This window comes from Saimiri boliviensis, chromosome 5 (assembly GCF_048565385.1).
Source record: "Saimiri boliviensis isolate mSaiBol1 chromosome 5, mSaiBol1.pri, whole genome shotgun sequence".
Classification (NCBI taxonomy): domain Eukaryota; kingdom Metazoa; phylum Chordata; class Mammalia; order Primates; family Cebidae; genus Saimiri; species Saimiri boliviensis.
The window spans coordinates 30,820,058-30,846,671 of NC_133453.1; the positions used below are offsets into that span (position 1 = coordinate 30,820,058).

At 34.9% G+C, this 26,614-nt stretch overlaps 1 protein-coding gene across 11 annotated transcripts in view; it reads left to right on the forward strand.

Moving 5' to 3' along the window:
• Positions 1 to 26,614, forward strand: part of KANSL1L (KAT8 regulatory NSL complex subunit 1 like) — a 152,128-nt gene that overhangs the window by 62,305 nt on the left and 63,209 nt on the right. For all 11 annotated transcript variants that reach the window (XM_039469731.2, XM_010336371.3, XM_039469729.2 and 8 more), the window contains 2 exons: positions 2,280 to 2,477; positions 7,224 to 7,345. In XM_039469731.2, coding sequence (XP_039325665.2) covers positions 2,280 to 2,477; positions 7,224 to 7,345 — 320 coding nt within the window. The remainder of the gene's footprint in view (positions 1 to 2,279; positions 2,478 to 7,223; positions 7,346 to 26,614) is intronic.

The following is a 26,614-nucleotide window of genomic DNA, read 5'->3' on the forward strand; positions in this document are numbered from 1 at the left end:
TGCTAGGATTACAGGTGTGAGCCACCATGCTCTGTCTCACTGGTAAAATTTTTAAAATATCATTCTTTATTAAACTAACTATAGCGGGCTTTCTACTTACAGAAAGGTAGTATTCTAAAGGTTTGGAAATAGAACTTTGAAATTCAAAATAGAGTTTTCCCATAGATGCAGATTCATAAATAGGGATTATAAAATCAGGCCTATCTATACAGACTGGTCCATAATATAAACCATAATCAAACCAAATACAATTGCAGTTAAATTGATAAGGTGGAAACTTATGTTCCTTTTACATGCAGGTACTTGTGAGAAACCTGGAGAGAGAGTTGTAGAAATTTTGAATGGGTACTCTCGGGAGCTTTTCAGATTGATATTTTATCTATTATATCTAATTTAATTTTTAAAATACCAAATGAAAAAAGAACTTTTGAACATGTTTCTTCAGATTTCATGAAAGCCCCATTTATTCATTCTAAGAAAACAGTAATTGGGTTCAAATAAATCCCCTTCTCCTTGGAAAAGTCAGCATATTAGCACTATTCTAATTGTAGATTTTGTAAAAAAAGAAATGCATTTAAACTGGACATGGTGGCTCATGCCTGTAATCCCAACACTTAGGAGGCCAAGGAGGGTGGATTACAGGGTTTAGAGATCAAGACCATCCTGGCCAACATGGTAAAACCTCGTCTCTACTAAAAATACAAAAATTAGCCGAGACGTGGTGGCAGGTGCCTGTAGTCCCAGCTACTTAGGAGGCTGAGGCAGGAGAATTACTTGAACCCGGGAGGCACAGATTGCAGTGATCCGAGATTGTGCCACTGCACTCCAGCCTGGTGACAGAACAAGACTGTCTCAAAAAAAAAAAGTGCATTTACTACTTTTACCAAAAGTATGTTACTATGAAATAATAAAATATACATTTAATACCATAACTGAATATTTGCATTCTAAAGTTATATATTCTCTAAATTATATAGTGTAAATTAAAACTTATATAACACATTATTATCTATAGGCAGTTTCCATCTTATAAACATGATTTGGTGGCCCACGGCAATTATTTAGTTCATTCCATTTTTTAAAATAATGCACACTAATATTAATATGTTAGTTTAATATTTATTACAAGAATATAGTATTTTAGCCACATTAGGAGTATAATACTTTTCCAACTAGCCTATAGGAATTTATTAGCATTTTTCAAATATATATATTTTCAAATATATATTATATATATTATATATGTAAAACCTGTATGTATATATATGTAATATCAGTATATATGTAAAACATATATAATATCTATGTATGTATAATATATATACAATATATATTACTGTATTATTTTCAGGGGGAAGGGTGGTAGAAGAGAGAGGAAGGAAAGAAGTTTTACAATGAGAACTGACTATGAAACCATTAAGATCATGCCTTTGCACTCCTTTTTCTCTTTCTCTGTTGTCTCCATTGCCTCTGAGGAACCTCAGGTTGAGAACAGTTGGAGTGAGGAAGCTGGGGAATGGAGGAGAAAGCCGAGCAAACCAGTTGAGGAATAAGTATGTTTGTGAGTAGGAGGCAGGGAGTACAGAGACAACTTGATCCCTACTCATTCCCCTAGTTCCTTACAATTCAGAATATACTCCATCAACATTGAAAGCTTGTGTCTTTATTATTAACACAGCTACCCTGAAAGCAGCGAGAACTCTGATTGGCCCAGAGAGTACTTTTTCTTGGTGGTACAGTCCTATCCCTGGTTGCTGGCTGATAGCAGCAGGGGCACGGCTCCTTAGGGTGCTCTGAAAGGAGTTAGGATAGAGTTAGATTGTTGTTTGGATGTTTGTAAATTTGGTATTTTAATTTATAAAATTGGGAGTACTCAAATGTAAAACACAAATAGATATGCTAGTAACCAAAATATCAGAAGATTCTATCAGGAAATGTTCTGGATTTCAATCTGAAATGTCCATATTCTGTGTATAATATGCCTTTAATTTTATTTTAATATGTCATGGTTTTAATGCCAATAATTAAAACTAATTTTAAAAAACTGCATGTATTTAAGTTAAAAAAATATTTACAAGTCCAACCTATCAGCCATACATGTTATTATAGCTGCACATGTTTTAAACCAGCTAATTCTTCACAGAGTTAAACTATTCTTTCAAGTTTATGTTTTCTGAATTCCAAGGGATAAGAGGAAGCATAGATTCAAGTGCATTGTAGCATTAAAGGTGATTTAGTAATCAGTTTTCATTTCAACTTTCTCGTTGTTCTTTGTCTAGGGGATAGTGGTCCTAGAAGAATGTCAACTTCCAAAAGACATTTTGAAAAAACAAATACAATTTGCAGACCAAGCAGCTTCACTAAACATTCTAGGGAATCCTCAGGTTCCCCATGAGTGTCAAGATCCTGTACCAGAACAAGATTTTGAAATGTCACCAAGCAGCCCTACTTTACTTCTTCGAAACATCGAAAAACAGGTAAAGTCAAAGTAAGGGTATCAGTGGTATGAAATAACTTTTCATTGATTTTATAAACTATTCAAATAAACATCATTGTATGTGTATCTTCCTGGCATATGGGTTATTAAACCAGGCCATTTGGCAGTAAATACAATTAAAATATTTGACATCTGACCAGTCTCCATGATACTACCAATATAATTAAAATTACTTAATATGTAAAGTATTGGTATTGGTATTGCTAGACTATGATAATTTATTTTTACAGGGATCGGAAAATCCTTTTTCTAACAAAATTGTTTATCATTGGACTTTTTTCAAGGAGAGAGAGCAGTGGTACCAGTTAATACATCTGAATGGTGGTTTGACTAATTTATTGATCAAGATTTTTAGTGAAAGATAATATTGGAATATGGATTTCTTCATAAAAAATGATTATGTAAATGGAAAGTCAAAAAAGCTCCTAATAATTACTTTGATTCCAAAGCCTTCTCTGGTATCTAGATTCTATTGTGGATAGCTACACAAGTTTAATTATTCTGGCCAATCTATCCTGTATCTGACCTTGGAAATCAAACAATTTATTTTGATTTAGACTTTGGTGGCTCTTAAAGAAACTCGGTTTCTAGGATTTTGTTACTTAAAGCAGAGCCATTCTTGACCATAGGTGCATCATTACATTGTTGCTCTGGGAAATGATACAGATTCATGCCTGCCTGCATCTAATTTCCTTGGGTTTTTCTGACATGCCATAATAATTAAATACAGGTTACCGTCTTATTCCTGGTAAATCAAAATATGGTATAATTTCTTCCACCCTGTATTTGTTAAATTTATAATTGCCCTGAGTTTTTCTTAATTGAAATGTGTAATCAAAGCACTTATGAATATTTTGTAATTTAGAAAGCAGTTTGGTAATTGATGTCAAATTCTAATGCACTTGACAATATAAGCAGTGATTTAAATTAGTTTTTGTTATATTTCTATATTCCCACTTTCCTCTTTCTTTTCCCTCCCCTCATCCAATATGATCAACCCTCATTCAGTTTGATCCTAGTTGTTTCACATTCTAGAGTAATTTATTTGCTTACTCAGTCAAATCTACTTTCACCATCTTTAGGTCACTACTTATTTATTGGAATTTATAATCTGATTAAATTAATTCTAAGATATTTTCATTTGTAAAAGAGATTTCTTACACCTTTTTGTTTCTCCTTGGTATCCCTAGTTTTTTAGGTTGGACCTGAGATGACATCAGAACTACCTAATTTGCAGATTCTAGTGCAAAATGAAATTGTGGAGCCCTTTGTTAAAAACAATTATTAATTTAAAGACAGTGACAGCAGAGCACTAAGCAAGCATAGCCCCCATCTGCAGTCAGCCTGGTGCACAGGTTGCATGCCCATGAAGTTGGCCCTGAGTAGCATTTTAGGTCTCATTGCAGATGGAAATTGCCCATGAAGCTGGCCCTGAGTAGCATTTTAGGTCTCATTGCAGATGGAAATTGCCCATGAAGCTGGCCCTGAGTAGCATTTTAGGTCTCATTGCAGATGGCTTTGATAGTATAGGGAACCAGGAGTTGTGATAGTAGTAATGGCTCCACGTAAAGAGAACAGAAGAAAAAGATACAGAAAGAGGCAGCAGCAATTACTTGTAGAGGTTGTTAATAAATTGCCTATGAACAAGTCATTTGTTCTTGAAACATAGTAATAATACTTTTTATAGGCCAAGTTTTAAAACCTTAAGTTGTTTTTAAATACTTGCTGGCCGGACATGGTAGCTCATTCCTATAATCTAAGCACTTTGGGAGGCAGAGGTGGCCATATCATTTGAGCCCAGGAGTTTGAGACCAGCCTGGGTCAGCACAGGGAGACCTCATCTCTACAAAAAATACAAAAATTAGCTGGCCTTAGTGGCACATACCTGTAGTCCCAGCTACTCAAGAGGCTGAGGTGGAAGGATCACTTGAGCCCGGGAGGCAAAGGTTGCAGTGGGCTGGATAGTACCACTGCACTCCAGCCTGGACAACAGAACAAGACACTGTCTGAAACAAAAATTGTTGAGGAAGACAGTCTAGGAGTGAGTTAAGTGGTAGGGATGGCAAGCCTATTACTATGCATGGTTTTCTTAGGATAATCTACTGATATATAACTGTTCATTCATAATCTTTTGACTTGACTAAAGTAATTTTGTTAGAGTTAGAAGTTAAAATATAAAGAAAGGCATTATTGAGTTGTAGACTCACTTAAAAATAACTTATTGATTCATAGTATTAATACATGCTTGCATTGTTAGATAATATATAGTTCATAAATTGAAAAGTATTAATACCTTATTTTTAGTACTTTAGGTCAGCTGTCCCCAACATTTTTGGCATCAGGACTGGTTTCATGGAAGGTAGTTTTTCCACAGGGTAGGGGTGGGGGGATGCTTTCAAGATGACTGTTCCACCTTAGATCATCAGGCATTAGAATCTTATAAGGAGCACGCAACCTAGATCCCTTGCACGTGCAATTCACAGTATGAATCATGCTCCTATGAGAATCTAGTGCTGTGGATGGTCTGATGGGAGGCAGAGCTCAGGTGGTAATTCTTGCTGGCCCTGTGCTCACCTCCTGCTGTACAGCCTGGTTTCTACCAGCTAAGGATAGGTACCCATTAGTAGCCCCGGGGGTTGGAGACTTTTGCTTAAATGATTTAAAATGAATTTGCTACTGGCGTATTTATATTATAAATCTTGTTATGAATAGCTAGTGTTTTAACTTATAATTGATTCGTTTTTATTTTCAGAGTTCAAATTATGCTTCTCTTAATTTTACTTTTCTTACTCACATTTTCTCCGTGACTTTCCTATTCTCTGTATTTCCCATATGACTCACGTATGCAAGAATTTATTGGGCCAGAGTAGGCTGATTCTTAGGGTAAAGATAGGGGTTGTAATTTCCCCCTTCTTGGCCTAGTATTCACATATACCCAGCGAGTGACTTCCAGTTGCTTAAATATTTTAGATGATGTTTTTTGGAGGTGGAACAATGACAAGAGTGTTTTAGTGTTTCCAACCAGAAAGTATGAGATACTTCAGAATTTATTTGCATAACTAATGATTACTTGCTAAATGATAAAGAATCCATTTCTGTTGGTGATTTTAAAAATGAGCTTCGGCTGGATGCGATGGCTCATGCCTGTAATCCCAACACTTTGGGAGGCCAAGGTGGGTGGATCACCTGAGATCAGGAGTTTGAGACCAGCTTGGCCAACATGGAGAAACCCCATCTCTACTGAAAATACAAAAATTAGCTGGGTATGGTGGCGTGCACCTGTAATCCCAGCTACTTGGGAGGCTGAGGCAGGAGAATCGCTGGAACCTGTTAGGCAGAGGCTGCAGTGAGCCAAGATCGCACCACTGCACTACAGCCTGGGCAACAGAGAAAGACTCCATCTCAAAAAAAAATAAATAAATAAAAATAAAAATGAGCTTTGATCTAGAAACTGAATAACAATTTTTTAAATAACATAGCCTTTCAAGAAAATAAATGGTGAAAACATTTTAAGGTCTTTCTCATGAAAGACTTTTTGAAGGGATAAAATATTAGGCTAAATTTTATTCTATTATTTAGTTTTATTATTTCTAATAGCATGTTATTAGTTTCATACAAATGAAGAGTTCTAAAATAATTATTTTATATACCCCTTTATTTCACAATAGAGTATCTTGCAACACTGAAAATGTTGAACTAGGTCTGTATTTTTTTTAAAAGTTAGTCACACTATATTAAGTGGGAAAACTAGGTTTTAGGAAATTGATGTAGCATGATTTAAATAAAAGTATATGTGTGCATGTTGAATGTATACTCATACTGACATATACTCAGAAAACTTAGTATGGAGGGAGAAATATATACCTAGTGTTAGCTCTGGTTTTCTCTTTGATGTGTGATTACAGATGACACTCTTTTCATTTTTAAAATGTCTATATTTTCCAATTCTTCTATGATGAACATGGATTACAGGTGTAATAGAAATAGTTGTCATTTTGTTGTAGAAATGTACTCTTTTTTCTGTGGCTTTTGCTTATTATAATTGTGATTGTTTTGAGAATAATATTTATTACAAATATTTAAGTTTGGGATAAGGGTCAGAGAAATCTTAGGTGCTTAAAAAAAAACCCTGATATTTTCGAATTAGGAAAAATATTGAGGAACAGTGTGCTGTTAGATTTAGGCCTGAATTTGAATTCTGGTTCCATTTCATACCAACTTTATAGACTTGATCAAGCTACTTAATCTTTCTTTGCTAGAATTTACTCATCTGTACTGATATTAATAATAGTGATATCAGTACCTCTAATATTATCTTCTTTGCAGGTTAGTTGTAAAGATCAGAAGTATTCTATATGTGGTGCCTTATATGGTGCCTGGCACATAGTAGACACTTAATAAATTATATCTATGATTTTTAATTACTAATTTTCCTGCCTCCAGAGAAATATTATATACTATTAGCTGGGTTTAAATATGTTACATGATGGGATGGGTAGATGAAGGAACTATAATAAAAAAGGATATGGAAAAGAATGTACTTAAAATGTAGATTATTTGTAAAAAATAGAAAAATCAGTTGTATAAATCATTTTTGTTGAATAAAATATTTACTAAAATAAAAACATGTGTTATGAGAAGTTAAGCATTAATTGGCACTATACATCTGAGCTTTAACTCACATTTCTTGCTTAGCAGTAGTAAAAGGTTGACTGTTTCCTTGCAGAGTGCACAGTTGACTGAGATCATCAACAGTTTGATTGCCCCTCTCAACTTGTCCCCAACTTCATCACCCCTCTCTTCCAAATCCTGTAGCCATAAATGTCTGGCTAATGGCATTTACAGGAGGTAGGTATCAATGGGATAGCTTAGCTTTTAAATTTGACTTTGCCTATTTTATCTTATTTTGATTTTGTTTTGCTATTTCAAATATTATGGTTACTTTCTTTTTCTACATTAGGGACTGCTAGAGTACAGTCAATTTACCATAGACACATTCTTTGATAATATTAAATTTATATAACTAAGGCCATGATAAATCTAGGAATTACGGAGAAAGCTTTCCATGAAGTTTTATAATGTTTCTTAAAAAAAGAATAGCAGTGATAACATTTGCTATAGAAGTACTGCCTTATTTACTATCCTTCCATTTTGTAGCTTTCATGTATTTCTGAGCTCCGTGCTGCCCTTGCAATGTATTTTGAGGGAAAAAAGACCCCAGATATAGTTTGGGCACAGAAGATTGGTAGATATCACCTATTAGATTCAGCTTAAGTTTTAATCATTTTGTATTTTAGCTTTATATAAGATATATTTTTTCTGAATATAATTAATAACTCCTACAATCATTAGTAATTTATCTTATATATGTCATTTTAGCAAAAATATATATTCTATGAATCTTAATCCTTTTTTTGGGACAGCATTTGTTCTACTTTATTTTGTTTACTTTTCTCTTAGAACTTTTCCTTTTGAAGAAATTAGAAGACATACTAATAGAATATTATTTTACGTGTGCATCATCTAATTTTTTTCAGATAAAATTGGAATGTTGGCTTCTTTGCTTTAATTACCATAGATAACAAAGTGTAATTTTGTATTGGGAAATACTGTATTAAAATTATATAATTTATTATTTTAATAACTTTCTAATATAGCATAAAATGAAAATCTATACCATGGTGAAAATTATACTAAGTAGCCATCAAATTCTTTATGAGATTAGAGGATATAAACCAAGTCTTAAAATAAAAAGCTGAGGTGGGTGGATTACATGAGCTCAGGAGTTCAAGACCAGCCTGACCAACATGGAGAAACCCCATCTTTACTAAAAATACAAAAAGCCAGGCATGGTGGTGTGCCCCTGTAGTCCCACCTATTCAAGAGCCTGAGGCACAAGAGTCACTTGAATCGGCAGATGGAGGTTGCAGTGAGCCGAGGTCATGCCACTGCACTCTAGCCTGGGCAACAGAGTGAGAGTCTGTCTCCAAATAAATAAATAAAAGGAAAAAGCTTACATTTGATTTTTATTTCTAATTAGTTATTTTGAACATCTAATCTTTGATACTTTTACTGTTTTATTTATGTTATGTATCCATTGTTCTATTGTGGGAACAGTTCTATTGGTTTTGCTTCATTTTTTTCTCAACTTTATATTCATTCCTCATATCACTGATAAAACACGTTGAAAATAAAGATTCTTATATATTGCATAGGACAACTATGATATTTTCATTTATGAGAACATATCCTAATTAGGAGAGTTATAATGTAGCTGAATGAATTTTAAGTTGAGTCATAAAACACATCAAATTGGTGTATAAGCATTGTGATTTGGGGTTAATCCCATTTTAGATAATACTTTGTTTACCTAATCAAGTATTACACAGTTACACACATAGTTACATGTTTCTGTTGATGTGTGTGTGAATTATTATACTTGCCTGTATTTTTGGTCATTCATTTGCAAAGCATTGATTGCATAATTATTTATTGTGTGCCACATAGAGTCCTAGGGACACAAATATTAAGACAAAAGTCTTCACTTGTAAATAACTCACAGTCTGGTTAGTGAAACATGTAACTATTTAATAAAATATCATGTAATAAAAATGGAATTGTGTGCAGTTGTTTGAATACTGGTTTTTAATAACTGTTACACTTGAAAAAGATGCCTCATGAAGATATGTAGATCCAAATGAAAGAAATGGAAAATTAGCCATGCTTACTAAATTATGTTTTTTTATTCTGTCTACTAGTAGTTCAGAGGTTGTTGTTGAAATCAGCTACTGAATACTGTTTTTCCTCATGTCGGTTAGTTGTTGTTACAAAGTAATTGAAAGGTTTGCTTTTGAAAGTTTCTAACAAGTTCAAAACCTATGAAAATGTTTTGATAGATTTAAAAGAAGATATCAATTTTGTTCTTCAAGTTTTTGAAGTATGCTGATGTGTGTTTTAGTTAATGATATTTTTGGCAACAATGAAGTGTTTTTAAAATAGTTTCTACATAATGTGTGTTTCAAAAAGCATTTATTTTCCCATTTGTTGTCAAAATATCATATTTCCCTTGAAGGAAAGGTATTTATTTTCGAACATTTGCTAGATAATGTAATATTTTATCTACTTTTAATCAAAGAGAAAGTGATCAAATTTAGAATGGTTGATAGTTATTTAAAATACATAATTTATATTTAAGTTTAATAGCTCTTTATAAGTGCTTTGTTACCAGATAACCAGCAAACTACCATGTAAAACAAAAGATTTGGGGGGGATACTCCTGACTCCTGATTTCATTAAAATGTTTTATAAAGATTCTACAGTTTGTGATAATATGTATAAAAAATCTATAAATCTGTTTAACCAGGAGCATAGAAACTAGACTATATTGCAGATAAGAGGAATAATAACACTGAAGGAGAAGTAGCACATTTTGAGGAAACGTGGTCTATTGTTTCATATGCCAAAGAGAGTGCTGAAAATACCTATTGGTTTTGTCAGTAATGTGTTGAGACTTTGGCAAGAGAGACTTTGACAAGAGCATGATGCAGAAAGAGGTAAGAGTGGGTTAATAGGAGAATTGGAGAAGTAGAGAGAGGGAGTCAAGATTACCCTTCAAGGCCACTGATTTTAAAGACTGGTAAAAGGGACACACAAAGTCACGGAAAATATTTTTGTTTCTTAGATGGAGGAAATTTAAGCATCTTTATTAAAATAAAGGGAAAGGAAGGAGCTACAGGTGAGAAATGTAGAAACACCTTATCACAAAGTTATGGAGGGATCTTACTATGGGAGAAGAAAATATGCCTGTTCTTTAAGAGCAGCATGAAATGGATTAAGATGCGTGTGGATACACTTGTTTCTGAGGTGATCATAGACTAGCTAAGAGTGGTAAGGAGAGCTTGAGGAGCTTTCATAAGTAAAACATTTTTCCTTTTTTCCATCTTCCTTCTCACTTTCCCTCTCCTCTCCCCTTCATTATTTTTGGTGCCTGAGTAACTCACCCTTTGGAAAGGGTGTTAGTGGTTTCTAAGAAGTTTTTTTTTTTTTTTTTTTTAAACCCTTAACTATAAATAGGCTTATGATGAAAAGTACTCAATTGATGCTTATAAAACTAAGAATCCAACTTTTAAAGTATTTTCTAATTGAACTTTTTATAAAATACATTCTGAAATTCTATAAATTTAAGGTTTTTTTTTTTTTTTTTTTTTTTTTTTTTGAGACGGAGTTTCGCTCTTGTTACCCAGGCTGGAGTGCAATGGCGCGATCTCGGCACTGCAACCTCCGCCTCCTGGGTTCAAGCAATTCTCCTGCCTCAGCCTCCTGAGTAGCTGGGATTACAGGCACGCACCACCATGCCCAGCTAATTTTTTATATTTTTTAGTAGAGACGGGGTTTCACCATGTTGACCAGGATGGTCTCTATCTCTTGACCTCGTGATCCACTCGCCTCGGCCTCCCAAAGTGCTGGGATTACAGGCTTGAGCCACCGCGCCCGGCCCAAATTTAAGGTTTCTAATGTTACTCATGTTTGAGAATATTACTATTGATTTTTTAAATTACTTGGAGATGTAATTTTATATTATAGTATATGAAATAGCTTTGATTCAAAGGTATTTGGATTGACGTAATGTGAAATGTATCTATATGAGCCTTTTGACCCTGGGAGTAGAATATCAAATGAGGCCTAATTTTATTTCTTATGTATTGCTGTTTTCCAATACCTTTGTTATTTTTTCTTCACATAGTTCTATATGAAGAAAAATCTTTTGGATTCAGAGGTTTTTACGAGTAAGGGCTTAGACTATTTAATGGTATTTCAGACTTGACACTTAAACCACAAAGCAGTTTCTGAAGATGTCCTTGTTAAGCATATAAATACTATTAATGTATTTATGTGTTTATAATAAATGGGCAGGTAAGAAAACTCACCGTAAATATTTTTGAAAATTATAAAACATACATAACAAAAATGAACATTTTAACTATTTTAAAATGTAAGTTTAATGGCATTAAATAACAATCAAAATGTATAATCATCACCACCATCCATCTTCAGAACTTTTTTGGTCTTCTCAAACTGAAACTCTATACCCACTAAACTATAATTTCCCATTCTTTCTTGCTGTCAGCTTCTGGCAACTACCATTTTACATTCTATATGAATTTGACTACTCTAGGTACCTTGTAAGTGGGATCACATAGAATTTGTCCTTTTGTGACAAACTTAGTGCACTTAGCATAATATCAAAATTTATCCACATTGTAGCATGTGTGTCAAAATTCCCTTTTTAAGGCTGAATATATTCTGTTTTTATATAGACAACATTTGATCTGTGGGTAGGTATTTGGTTGCTTCTGTGTCTTGGCTATTGTGAATAAGGCTGCCATTAACATGGATGAACAAAATACCCGTTTAAATCCCTTTTAGTTCTTGTGGGTATTCTAGAAGGGAAATTGCTGGATTATATGATAATTCTATTTTTAATTTTTGTTTATTTCAAAAATTAGAAATTAGCAATTAGCAAATGTTAATGAAATTGCCAAGCCAAAAGCTGAGAGAAAGTTAGCAAAGCATAGCAATCTGCTTTTGTTTGAGGCTAAATTTAGATAAAATTAAATTGAGGTTTTGATATCTTCTGGGGAAAGGGAGGAGAGAAACTAAAACCAAATCCAGCAAAATCAAGCTGAAGTTTTAATAGATTATGGAATGATAAGATAAATCAGGTCAGTCAAGATGGCTTATGCCTGTAATCCCAGCAGTTTGGGAGGCTGAGATGGGCAGATGGCTCGAGGCCAAGAGTTCAGGACCAGCCTGGCCAACATGGCAAAATCCCATCTCTACTAAATATACAAAAATTAGCCAGGCATGGTGGCACATGCCTGCAGTCACAGCTACTCGGGAGGCTGAGGCATGAGAATCACTTGAATCCAAGAGGCTGAGGTTGCAGTGAACCAAGATTGCACCACTGCACTTCAGCCTGTGACACAGTAAGACTCTGTCTCAAAAAAAAAAAAAAAAAAAAAAAAAAAAAGTAGATCACAACCTTTGGCCCTGCCCATGTCAGGAAGATGAAATAAAATCCTCATATTTAGCAGGAACCGTCAGGGGCTATCCCATTACAGTAAAGGTAAATAAGAAGTAAAACTTTTTGCCTTTCCTCACCATTAGGGAACCATTGGGAGATTTGCTTTGGGGCTAAGCATAGCAGAAGATAAAAGAAAGCCTGTTTTCGAGATGTTCTAACCATGGTGGAGACTTTTACATGGGTTTTCAGTCCAAATTTGCCTCAATGATGTTCCAAGAGATCCCTAGTTTTAAATGGTTCCAGAATGACAGAGGCAAATGCATATTTCCTCTGGAGGAAGGCACCTTTTTTTAGCCTTGGGAAATCCTCGTGAATAATTTGTCAAGGGAAGTGATTAACAGTCAAATATAATCAAACGTATAAGGAGACAGAGCAAGAAGAATAAGAATAAGGAGCACACAACAGACAGCAAAAAACGATAATAAAGTTTTCAGTTATTAGAATTATCAAACACTGATCACTTTAAAATGGTAGTCTGATTATAGAAATAAAAGATAGGCTCAAAATACCATCAGGGAACACAAATTACATCAAGTGACATAAGCACATTTGGAAAAAGGCTAAGTAAGACTTCTGAAAAATACTGAATGTAATAACTAAGTAATTTCTGCAGCAAACTGGATACAATTAAAGAGAGAATGTATGACATAGAAGATGAATTAGAAGAAAAGTTCCAAAATGTAGCAAAAGATACGAAACAATGGAAAATACAGAAGAGTTATTTTAAAATGTTGAGAATATAGTGAGAAGCTCTAATATGACACTTAGTTGGAGACCTGGAAGAAGCAGTATAGAATGAAATAGAAGCAATATTTGAAGAGAGAGTGACCGAAAAATTACTTGAACTGATGAAAGATACCACATTCAGGAAGCCAAACAGATTTTGGATCATGACAACTAAAAAGAAATCTACCTCTGGATGTAGAGGAAATGTGAAAAAACAAAGATACATGGAATGTCAAAAAGCAACGATAAGAGGGAGAAAGACATGATCTTAATTAAAAGCATAGTTAGACTGACAGCTGACTTCTCAATGGTAATAATAGGAGCCAGAGTACAGTGGAATGGTACCATTAGTATGTTGAAAGAAAATAACCATTTACCTAGAAACTCTATACACAGAGAAATCATCTTTTAAGTCTGAGTATGAAGGAAAAACATTTTGAGACAAACCAAAGCTGGGAAAATAGACTCATAGATTAACCATAAAGAATATACTTCGGGCAATAGTATATTATCTGGATGTAAAATTTGAGATGAAAAAGGGTTGAAGAACAAATAAAATGGTAAGTAACCATATGGGCATATGTAAGCAAACAGTAGTAAAATATGTCTAGTGGGGCTAAAAAAAAGTCTATAACAGCAATAACACAGAGGTCAGAAGGAGGATAAATGGATTTAAATTGTACTGAGGTGCTTGAATTATTCAGGCTGCCAGTAAAAAAGTACTAATTTAGCTTTTATTATTTTATTGTACTAAATTAAGTACAATAGAAGAGTTCCACATAAGAGGGGGCATTTCCTGGATGCTGATAATGTTCTGTTTCTTGACCTGTGAGTGGTGGTTGTGGGAAAGTAGAAGAGGAAGAGGAGTTATTGCTTCACATTTACAAGCTAAACATGAGATAAGTGCTTTAAGTACTTATGCGTAGGCATCTTATATTTTATATTTTTTAAAAGGTTACCAAAAAATAGGATATAAACTATATGCTTCAAAAAGGATACATAGAAAATAGTCACATAGGAAGTCACATTTGCCTTCACAGTTTTAAAAAAATATTTAAATGACATTATTTATCCTAAACCTGTGAACAGAATTTGACTAGTCCCACAGGAATGTGATATTTAATTTTTTGGTATGGAAATAAAGAATTAAATTAAATCTTATTTCATGTTATCTTGAAATTTGGTGATAAGGACTGATATAGTTGTTGAGTTTATAATCCTTACCCTTTATCTGTCAAATCTGTCTTAATCAGATGGTTTGTTCTGTCTTTCCTAATAAAAGTCATCTTACATACTTGTAGAAGGCGATGAAAAATGTCTAAAGAAGAGGACCAATAGCTACAGTTATTTGAATTGTCCTTTATGACCTGAAAAGCACTCTTAAATTTAGTCATGAATTTTGAGGTACACACTGAGCTGAAACATGTAAAGTAACCCAAACACTAGATATTATAGTAGAATATAGTAACAGTAAGTTTCAGAATGTTCATAGATACAGGTAAAAGGGTATATTTAAAAATAATATGGCTGGGCAGGGTGGCTCATGTCTATAATCCCAAGAGTTTGGGAGGCTGAGGCAGGAGAATGCCTTGAACCCAGGGGTTTGAGACCAGCCTTTACAATATAGTGAGACCCCATCTGTACAAAGATTTTTTTCAATTAGCTGGGCATGGTGGCGCACACCTGTAGTCCCAGCTATTGAGGAAGCTGATGTGGGAGGATCTCTTGAGCCAGGATAGTCGAGGCTACGGTGAGCCATGATCATGCCACTGTACTCCCGCCTTGTTGACAGAGTGAGACCCTGTCTCAACCCCCAAAAAACAAAAAAGGACATTTGGTAATTTACTGTGGTTATGTATACTTTGTTTTACATAATCTTACTAAAAATATAAAAATTGGCTGGGCCTGGTGGCACATGTCTGTAGTCCCAGCTACTAGGGAGGCTGAGGCAGTAGAATTGCTTGAACCTAGGAGCCAAGATCGTGCCACTGCATTCCAGCCTGGTGCCTGGCAACAGAGTGAGACTCTGTCTCAAAAAAAAAAAAAAAAAAAAAAAAAAATTATGGTGCCTAAACATACTCTGTGTTCCAAAAAATTTATAAAGTCTTAACCCACATTTGGCAATTACTCAGTCTTTCCTCTGATCCAGTTTCTACAATAATATTATCTTAAAGGGTAAATGTTGGCCTGTTAAAATGTAGTATGCCACTCAATAGATAACTGACCAAAAGTTCAAATGTATGTCTTACAGGAAACATACCAGATATTGGGAGATAGTATATGGTTTTGTGAGAAGTAGATGAAATAGCATTTATGAAAACTCAACAAAATCTGGCACGTGAGAAACAACCTAATAATATTAGCTATTGATATTTTAATGTAAGGACATAAACTATATTAAACTTTTGGATATAGCCTTATTTCTGATCTTAGTCGTACGCTAGTCATCGATTAAGCTAGTCTTACTCTTTAAAAAAGTGCTTCAATGTGGCCTGAATTAGGATAATGGCTTGAGGGCATTTGTAGGTATCCCTTTGCACAACCTGTGTAGGTGGCACAGTAGGCCAACTGTTACTGAAGACATTTATTATACAATTACAGGAATCACTGAGACACTATCTATTTTTCTGTCATCTCTTGGGAAGTTGTTTTCTTGCCTTTGGTTTACTTCATTTGTATGGGACTCTGTAACTAAATCTGGCACTCTGAAATTCAGCATAAACACACTGTTGGGTTTTATTTTCATGCAAAATGTATCTCCTCAAAAGACCATCTTGGGACATTTAATCTCCCCTGTGCCCCTCCCAAAAAAAGATTTTAATTTTTATTTTTAATCAGTTATAGTGTTTTTTATAATTTGGTGGCTTGAGGGCAAAGTAGTTATAATAATGTACAGCTTTTATGTATTCTGTTTGCTTTAGACATTTTGTGACCTTGGGCAGTTGTGTTAATCTCTTTACATCTCACTTCTTTAATCTAAATTTAATGGAACATATTTTCTAAAGTAGTTTCAAGTGTTAATATTCTTCCATTTTAAATACTTATTTTACGTTATTCTATATTTTTCAAACAAATACACAGTAAAAACATAAAGGTTTCAATCCAGCTTAAAGTGTATATCTTTATAATATCACTGTTGTGCTGTTTTGGATGTAATAATTTTATGTTAGCCTAAATCAAGAGAATTGGCAAATAGAAATTACTGTACTCAATGTATCTTAGTGACTTTTAACTCTACCCTAGAAATTATATGATATCCATGACAGTAAGAAGGTTGTAGATTCCACTTAAGTTCCAAAAACTTTTTTAATTAAACTATTTGGAAATAATTGTTTAAATAAAATGTACTACACATTGCCTTTTTTGGGTGGTGCTGAGCTTAATTTTCTCCCCAAAATGTATCAGTTATTTAATGAGATTCTGCTTAAGAAATTTAGAACACCCATTTGCGAGAGTAAATTCTATTCATTGGGACAAACACAGATTGCAGAAAGCCCTGGAACTGAGGAATAGCTTTGATTTTTGGTAAAATTTCCAAGTCCACAGCTTTCTGATCAAGCTTACACTACTCTGTAATTTCATATTTCTCTTTTTTGGTGTTGAAAACCCCACCTTTCTGATGTCTGGGCTTACACAGCTGCTGATTCTTTAAGTAAGCATCAGTAAGAAGTTTGGGGATTCATATTGCTAAAAACAATTTTTGCGGAGGTGGCAATGGCAAATTTCTGGTGTGTTCCTCATAGAGGAACTCAATTGAGGACCAGAGATCCAGTTACAAGTAACAAGCCAGTGCCCACCTGCTTCAGGAAAACCACCCTCTTGCCTCTGTGGTGTCCAGTGAGGATGATCAGAATCATCCTGGGAACTGGCTTGCAATTTTTTGCTATGGCTCAACAGCTTTCAACGCACATGTTCCCTAAGATAATATCAAGGCAATTTGCGAAGTTTAACCACCTGGGACTACCATTCTTGTCACCACCAAGTGATATTGTAATGGCTACAATAACCTTCTCCTTTCTCTTTTCAATCTCAGATTTAGTGGGTGAGTATTTCCTTTTATACATGGCTTTCCTCGAATACACAGCAGATCCAGAATACCTGCCAATTCCTCTGACTACAGGATTTTGGTCTTTGGATTTTTAGCCTTGAAGTTACCTCTTTACACCTTGCCACCAGCATCAGCCTTCTTGCTTTCAAGTTTCTTCTCCTTAGAATCTGGCTTCTCAACTTTTTAACCTGCCATCTTGCAAGATGGGAAAGAGCTGAACTTAATTTTTTTTGATAACTCAGGTTCATCACCATGATCACATTCTGAGGGGCTACTGAGATAAATGGCTGTATATCTGTAAAATAGTTCACTGAAAAGTCAACAAGTACTTACTGAGTAACTTCTGTGTCTCAGGCATTTGGATTGGATACCAGGTATATGATGATGAACAAAACCAGATGGAATTTCTATCTTTGTGATATAAAGTCTAGTTGTGAAAAAATAACACTACCTAAGGTATCACACAATCGTATACAATTGTATAATTGTGTGATACCTTAGGTAGTGTCATGTTTTTGATCAAGTGCTATGAAGAAAAATTTCATTGTTAAGAATATCACTTTGAAATTAGATCACAGTTCAATCCCAATTGACCAATTGGTAGCATTGTGATCTTGCACAGCAATCTGGATCACAGATAGAATGAAAACAGCCTGTTTTCTGGGTTGTTGTAAAGATCAAATGAGGTAACAAATGTGATATTATTTTGTTAATTTTTTACTTGCTTATTATCTGTCTTCCTGGACTTGAATGTAAGCTTCAGGAGAGTAAGAATTTTTTGGTTTATCTTACTGAACTGATATTTTCCTTAGCACTTGGATTAATCAGTGTCACATTATGGGCATGAATTAATATTTGTTGAATGAATGAAACATTGTTCATGATTTCTTGCTGGTACTCAGCATTCATAAGGAATATTTTGTACTTCATATTTTTTTCTCTGCTATAGTTAGATTGATATTCTCTTTGTTGCTCTCATGGCTGACTTCTGCAGTTCTGTTTCTCTTCATAATTTGACTCTGGACTAGAAAATCAGATAACTAAAGTGATAGATGACATAGATGTCTCTGTAATAAGAGACATTTTTAAAAAAATCTATAAGAGAAGGCCTTTCTTAAAAGTAACAGGAGTATGGCCAGGCATGGTGGCTCATGCCTGTTAATGTCAATACTTTGGGAGGCTGATGCAGGAGGATCACCAGGAGTTTGTATCCAACTTGGGCAACATAGGAAGACTTCATTTCTACAAAAATAAAATGAAATGAGCCAGATGTGTTGATGCATGTAGTCTAAGCTGCTTGGGATGCTGAGGTGGGAGCATCGCTTGGGCCCAGGAGTTCAGGACAGCAGTGAGCCATGATCTCGCCACTGTACTCTAGCCTAGGTCACAGTAAGACCCTGTCTGAAAAAAAAAAAAAAAAGGGAACAGGAGTGAACTTTCATGCATAGACTTACTGACATCTCTTTTGGTTATTTAAAGGCCTTTTAAAAATTTCAGCTAAATTCTCTATATGTAGTTGTTGTTGCCAGATAAGTAACCTCATAAATGAAATGTTACAGTTCTTCTAATAAAGCATATTTATTATAGCTTTATATCACATTACATCTTAATTTTTGTATGTAATTAGCTTAGAAGAAATTTAAATTTTTGATTTTTAAAAGTTAGCTTCATTTTCTGTTTGTATACTAATTTTGTGGATCATATAGAACTTTTGTTTGATATAATTTTCTTAAGTATTTAAGTATTAATCCATATTAAATATTAATACTTCATAATTTTAAGTATTAATCATAATGATTTGTCCTCACAGTGAACATTTAAAGTAAAGTTACCTGGTTAATTGTTTCTCAGGGCATGTTTGCACACTTGCTATTTATTGATTCCTAACCCCCATCTTTTATTTAATGACAATATCTCCTAGATGTCAGAGTTGTTTTTTTTTTTTTTTTGGCTTTGTTAATTTTGGCGATGTGGTCTCAGATGACTCACCAGGAACTGCGTGAATAAGAAGATTGAGTCTTCAAACAAATGAGGCATTACATTTTATCATCAGAGGGATAGTTTTTAGTTTTCAGATCTCATACTCTAAAATGAAGATAAAATGTTATAAATTAATCCTTGTTTACCCTATGTGGTATTATCTTTGAGAAAGTGAATTCCTACTTTAAATGTCTAGAATTTTGTCATTGTTTGTTTTGTTTTTGCTTTATGAGTCCTAGAATATGACATGAAATTAAATCCAATGAATCATTGCCATGCTATTTATTTCTACTAATGATAATTATCTCATATGAAATGCAGCTATTCTTTCTTAATTGGATATCATAATTGAAAAACTGCAGTTAAGCTGGCAAACTAATCACCTATTAATTTTTTTACCCTTATATTTTCAATAGTAACTACTCAATTATGAGGAAACATTGTTAGAAGCTCATTCTAAGTCAGTGTGTTCAGTATAAATTTGTTTTCCAGTGAATGACATTAATATATAATAATTAATAAATATTTAATTACAATAAATATATATTTTTAAATTATTTCTTTATTTCTCTAACAATATGTCTAAAACTTAATATTATATAAGAGAATATATTAATAAATTTTGGTACAACCACTAGGTTATAATGTAACTACACAAAATTATGTATGTAGAAAATATATAATCATGGAAACATGCTTATACACTATTGGAATGTTAAGTGGAAAAATGAGGACACTAAAATTATAGTACAATATGATTTTATAGAAAAAAAGAAGGATATAAATGAAAACTGTATTCCTGTTGAGAAGATGGGATCTTGAAAACTATTTCAGGTTTTATTCAAGTTTTTTTGTAGTTTTGTTTTTCTTAAAATAAAAAACAGTAAATATCTGGGAGTGTCTCAGATCAGACAAATATTTGACGAACGTTACGTCTCAATTACCAGGTACAACAACATGGCTATCACATTGGTTTCCTCATCTCTTTGCCTTTATGTGTTAAAAATTCCCACTTTACATTAATAGCCAGAGTTAAGAATGACAGGTAGTTTTTTTGTTTGTTTGTTTGTTTGTTTTCGTTTAATACAAAGAGCTCTTGGCATGGAGGTAGTTCTATAATAATTGTTCTTTTCCCTCCTTTACTTTTATTGTGGAAAACTTTAGACATGTAGAAAGCATAGTAAAGTGAAACTACGTATTCTCAGGTTTAACAGTTTTCAAAATTTGGTAATTATTTTGTTATTCCTTTTCCTGACACACTTTCTTTTTCTAGGAGTTTGTAAGGCAGTTTCTAGTAATTATTATTTTAACTGTAAATAGTTCTTTATATTTCACTGATAAGCCTTTTAACATACCTACCACTTTATTATCACATTTAATACTGTTAACCATAATTTGTCACTTGCAATTCTCTATGCATATTCAAATTTCTGCAGTTGTCTCACAATTCTCTTTTTGTGATTAATTTGTTAAAACCAATATTCAAAGTCCGTAAATTATATTTGGTTATTATGTCTTCTAAGTCTCTTTTATTTTCAATAGTCATTTTTAAAATGTGTTAGACATCCTAATAAAAGAGAAAAAAAAAAGACTGTGATTTTAGGTGATTCTTTAAAATTTTATTATTATAAAAGTACAAATTAATTGTAGAAAAATTAGAAAATTCAGAAAATACTAAGAAGAAATCACTCTAGGCCAGGTGCAGTGGCTCACGCCTGTAATCCCAGCACTTTGGGAGGCTAAGGCAGATGGATCACAAGGTCAAGAGATCAAGATCATCCTGGCCAACATGTTGAAACCCCGTCTCTACTAAAAAATACAAAAATTAGCTGAGCATGGTGGTGCGTGCCTGTAGTCCTAGCTACTTGGGAGGCTGAGGCAGGAGAATTGCTTGAATCCGGGAGGCGGAGGTTACAGTGAGCCGAGATCATGCCACTGCACTCCAGTCTGGTGACAGAGCGAGACTCTGTCTCAAGAAAAGAAAAAAAAAATCACTGTATTGTTCAGAGTATGTTTTCTTGCTGTCTTTTCAATACGTTCTTTTCATAGTTGAGATCTATTAGAGGTAATTTTGTGTCTTTTTCAGTGAATATTATATTGGAAGCTAATATTATATTAAAATGTATAATATTATATTTCCCGATTTAGTGGCTATAATAAGATGAATCTTATTATTATTATTATTTTTTTAAGATGGAGTCTTGCTCTTGTTGCCCAGGCTGGAGTGCAATGGCTCACTGCAACCTCGCCTACTGGGTTCAAGTGATTCTCCTGCTTCAGCCTCCTGAACAGCTGGGATTACAGGCGCCCATCACCTCACCTGGCTAATTTTTGTATTTTTAGTAGAGACAAGGTTTCACCAGCTGGCCAGGCTGGTCTCAAACTCCTGACCTCAGGTGATCTGTCCACCTTGATTTCCCAAAGTGCTGGGATTACGGGCATGAGCCACCGCGCCTGGACTTAATTTTTTTTAGGTACCACATCTTATTTAGAATGTCATTTTACAGTGTACTACAACACATTTTCTTATTACTAGCGTTTAAGAGACTAGCTTTTTTGAGTAAGAGGTGTAGTTTTTCTACTTATTACCCACAGTAAGGGAAATAGTCTAGGCACTGTTTTCTCTAAACCAGGCACTGCTAGATAATCTTTTTGGTCATTTGAGAGAGGAATTCAACAGAGTGAGTCTCTGTTTCAAAAAAAAAAAGAGGTAATTTCTTTTGCCAATTGGAGTATAAGTAATGCTCCTAGGAGACCATTTTTATTAAATTTAAGTCTTATTTTTTATTAGTTTCTTTAAATTTGCTTATGGCTATCCTAAATGCCACAGGGTTACTTGAGTATGTGATTTGTATCTCACAGTACTATTAAGGATAAAGGAGGTAATAAATTCAGATATTGGTAGGACTGACTTTAGCAGGGAAAGTATGGAAAAGGTTGCTGCCTACCTTAACTACAATAGGTTGAATTAATCAAAGGACTTCCAACTGGAAAAGGAGAAACTTGAAATAGAGATTAAAAGTCATGAAAAATGATGATTCTTAGGTGCATATGTTTATGGAGGTACTAGTTTCCTGAGGCTGCTGTATTTTAAGCCACTAGTTGTATGGCTTAAGATTAACAGGTGTTTCTTATTAGACAGTTCTGGAGGCTAGAAGTTCAAAATTAAGGCGTCAAAATCATGCTCCCTTTTAAGGTTCTAGGGAATCATCCTTCTTTGCCTCTTCCTAGCTTCTGGTGGTTGCCTGTAGTCCTTAGCTTTCCTTGTAGGACATACACACATCACTCCAAACTCTGCCTCTCTCTTCACATGGTGTTCTTTCTTTGTGTGTCTCTTGTAAGGAAATCACTGACTCGATATAGGGCTCATGCTCATCCAGTGTGTCCTCATCTTAACTAATCACATTTGCAAAGTCTCTATTTCCAAATAATATTGCATTCTGAGGTTCTGGGTAAACATGAACTTTGAGGAGACACCATACAACCCAGTATAGTGGGTGTGGGTATTTGTGTATATGTGTATGGGTGGCAGGGGGCACCTAGGAAACTATCATAATCTCTGTGAGAATGCACGAATTCTGTTCTTCAGAGTTTATTTCTATTTTTCCTAAAGTTTAATTTGAGAATGGTGTGGATGTGAGGAAGATGCTAGAAACCGCTGACTTAATAGTTTCAAACTATGTGTTGAATAAGTCTTTATTCACTACTATTCCTTGAACTTAGTTTTCTTGGCTGCATAGCGTATTTTAAAGCAAAGGGCAGGACATATGTACCATTAAGTGGTAATATGAATAGGAAGCCACTTGTTTAGTTTACCATGTGCTGGTATTGGTCTCTTTTTACATTAAGTGTAGCTCTTCAGTTAATCATTGTCCTGGTATACAAGGGTAATCTTTAGTTATGACCTTTTACTGTGAGTATTTCCTGGCTTTTGAGGGTATCTTAAGGATATGGATCTTTCACACTTCTTTGCTGAAGATTCTTGGATATTCTTTTCCTGTGCATGACATTGAATGCTGAATGCAGATGTCTTAGATTCCAAACTTCTAAAAGCATTTTTAAATCACATATTATTAAGTAGCAGCATTTTCCAAAGGAGTCATCTATCATGTTGTAATCTTTCTGATTGGATTGTAAATGCATCCTTACAAATTATCAGCATTATAGTATTTCATCAAAAATGGAATGTGTACTTTGGGAGGCTGAAGCAGAAGGATTGCTTAAGCTCAGGAGTTCCAAACCAGCCAAGAAACTTGGCAAGGTTCCATCTCTTTGGAAAGAAAAAATTAGCCAGGCATGGTGGCATGCACCTGTAGTCCCAGCTACTCAGAGGCCTGAGGCAGGAGGATCACTTGAGCCAAGGAGCTTGACACTACAGTGAGCTAAGTTCATACCAGATGCACTCCAGTCTGGGAGACAGAATGAGATTCTGTCTGAAAAACAAACAAAAAACAAAACAAAAAAATCCTAACTTTTTTAAACCAAAGAGTCAGATTTAGAATGAAACTCAAGGAAGTATAAATATCTATCTTTCTTAAAGTTGTCTTATAGCCTTCTAATTTAGAGCTTCTTTGGCTTCTAGACTAAAATGTTTAACATTTACTCATTCACCAAACTAATTACTTAGGTGTAATATGTGCTATGCATATTCTGTACTAAACCCAGGGCTGGAATGATAAATCTGACAACATATGTGTATATACAGTGTTTCTCCATTCACTCAACAAATAATCATTGTACATCTGCTATATGCAAGGCATAATATCAGGAATTTCTGATGCAAGGATAAACAAAATAGACACAGTCTCTGCACTACTGATAGTCTAGAGAGGAAGACAGAGATTAATCAGATAATCATGCAATTAATATAAAATTATCACTATGAGAGTGCTATGAAAGAGGGGTGAACAGTGAGTGCTCACCTTTCAGAGCTCATAGGGAATTTGACCTAGTCTTTGGAGGGAGACCAAGTAGGAGCTCAAAGAAAACTTCCCCAAGGAACTGACTTTGGGACTAGAGCTAGATGACTATTGGAAACTATATAGTAAAGAGGATGTGTGAAGATTCTAGGAAGAAAAATAACATGTAAATCTTGTACAGTATGAAGTGTAAGTTATTTGAAATGAAAGGAAGCTGTATGGTTGGAAATGTCAACTTAAGGAAAGAAAATGAGGCAAAATTAATATAGAGACTTTATTTGGGCCAAGGTTGAGGATTGCAGCCTGGGAAACATTGGGAAGTGCTCCATTTGACCTTTGTTATAAGCAGGTATTTCTTTGTTTTGTTTTTTGAGACAGGGTCTTACTCTGTTTTCCAGGCTGGAGTACAGTGGCACAGTCTCAGCTCATTGCAACCTTCACCTCTCAGGTTCATGCTATTCTCACGTCTCAGGCTCTTGAGAAGCTGGGACTATAGGTGTGCACCACCATGCCTTGCTAAGTTTTGTATTTTTGGTAGATACAGGGTTTCACTATGTTGGCCAGGCTCATCTCAAACTCCTGGCCTCAAGTGATCCACCTGCTTCAGCCTCCCAAAGTGCTAGGATTACAGGCGTGAGCCACCACACCTGGCCACAAGCAGGTTTTTAAAGGCGAAAAGGGACAAGGGATTTTAAAGGCGAAAAGGGACAAGCCCACAAAATGGGTTGATACAAATTCATGTTTGACATGAATTCTCATTGGTTTGTAAAAGTAACATTGATTACTGATTGGCTATATGTTTTTGAACTATAGGGTAATAGTTAAGGCAGGCATCCCCAAACTTTTTACACAGGGGGCCAGTTCATTGTCCCTCAGACCATTGGAGGGCTGCCACATACTGTGCTCCTCTCACTAACCACCAATGAAAGAGGTGCCCCTTCCTGAAGTGCGGCAGGGGGCCGGATAAATGGCCTCAGGGGGCTGCATGTGGCCCACGGGCCGTAGTTTGGGGACGCCTGAGTTAAGGTGTCTAGTGTATGGTATGTTATGGCTACTTAGTGTCAGTTAGTCTAGAGCCCATGTAGTAAGTGCCTTCAAGAGGTAAGCATTTACCTCTTGCTCAAGGTGGGAGCAAGACATGACTGCTATCACATTTTTGTTTATTTTTGTAGAGACAGGGTCTTACTTTGTGATCCAGGCTGGATTCAGAATCCTAGACTCAAGAGATCCTCCTGCCTCCACTTTCTCAGTAGCTGGGACTATAGGCATGCCATGTCTGCTTGCTGTCACATTTTACTGCTTCTCTGGGCCTGGTAATTTAAAGGGACTTGCATTCCTCAGATTAAAAGTTTATTTTCTTTCTTAGAACACAGAGAACAAGGGAAAGCATCATGCAAGATGAGGCAAGAGAACTATGGCAGAGGCCAGACCAATCAGGACTTTTTAAAAGATTAAGGATTTAAGTCTTTCAAGAGCAATGGGAGGATGCTGGACGATTTTAAGCTCTGTGTGTGTGTGTGTGTGTGTGTGTCTGTTTGTATGGTGTATGTTGTAGGGTGGCAGGGCAGGTGTGACAGAATCAGATTGTTCTTTCCAAATAATTGGTATAAAAGGGACTAGAGGGGAAAATGTGGATGAGGGAGACCAGTTACAAGGCTATTGAGTATTGAGTAATCCTAGTACAAAATAGCTTGGATTAGGGAGGGGGCCAGGGAAATAGAGAAAGATATAAGCCTGAAACTCACTCTCACTACTTCCTGTCCTCAATTATTTAATTCATTTTCAGACCAAGTTATGTTGTATGCCTGCAACCCGTAGGATCTAAACTATATCATTTGGAAGATACATTATTCTCCAGCTTCCAGTAAGAAATCTAAAAAAAAAAAAGTAATTTATTGCTTCTCCTGATTCTATCCTACTTTTAGTTTTGCTTTTTCAAAAGTACAATGATAATTATATATTGTATATTATATATATATATATATTTTTATATATGTATATATATATATTTGAGATCGACTCTTACTCTGCTGCTTAGGCTACAGGGGCTGGATTTCAGCTCACTGCAACCTCCGCCACCCAGGTTCAAGTGATTCTCCTGCCTCAGCCTCCAGAGTAGCTAGGATTATAGATATGTGCCACCACCTCCAGCTAATTTTTGAATTTTTCATAGAGACAGGGTTTCACTGTGTTGGCCAGGCTGGTCTCAAACTCCTGACCTCAAATGATCCACCCTCCTTGGCCTCCCAGAGTACTGGGATTACAAGTGTGAGCCACTACGCCTGGCCTATAATATTTTGACAATTATTGTACAACAGTATTTGATGGTGGCCTATTACATCCTTAGTTTCTGGGGTTTC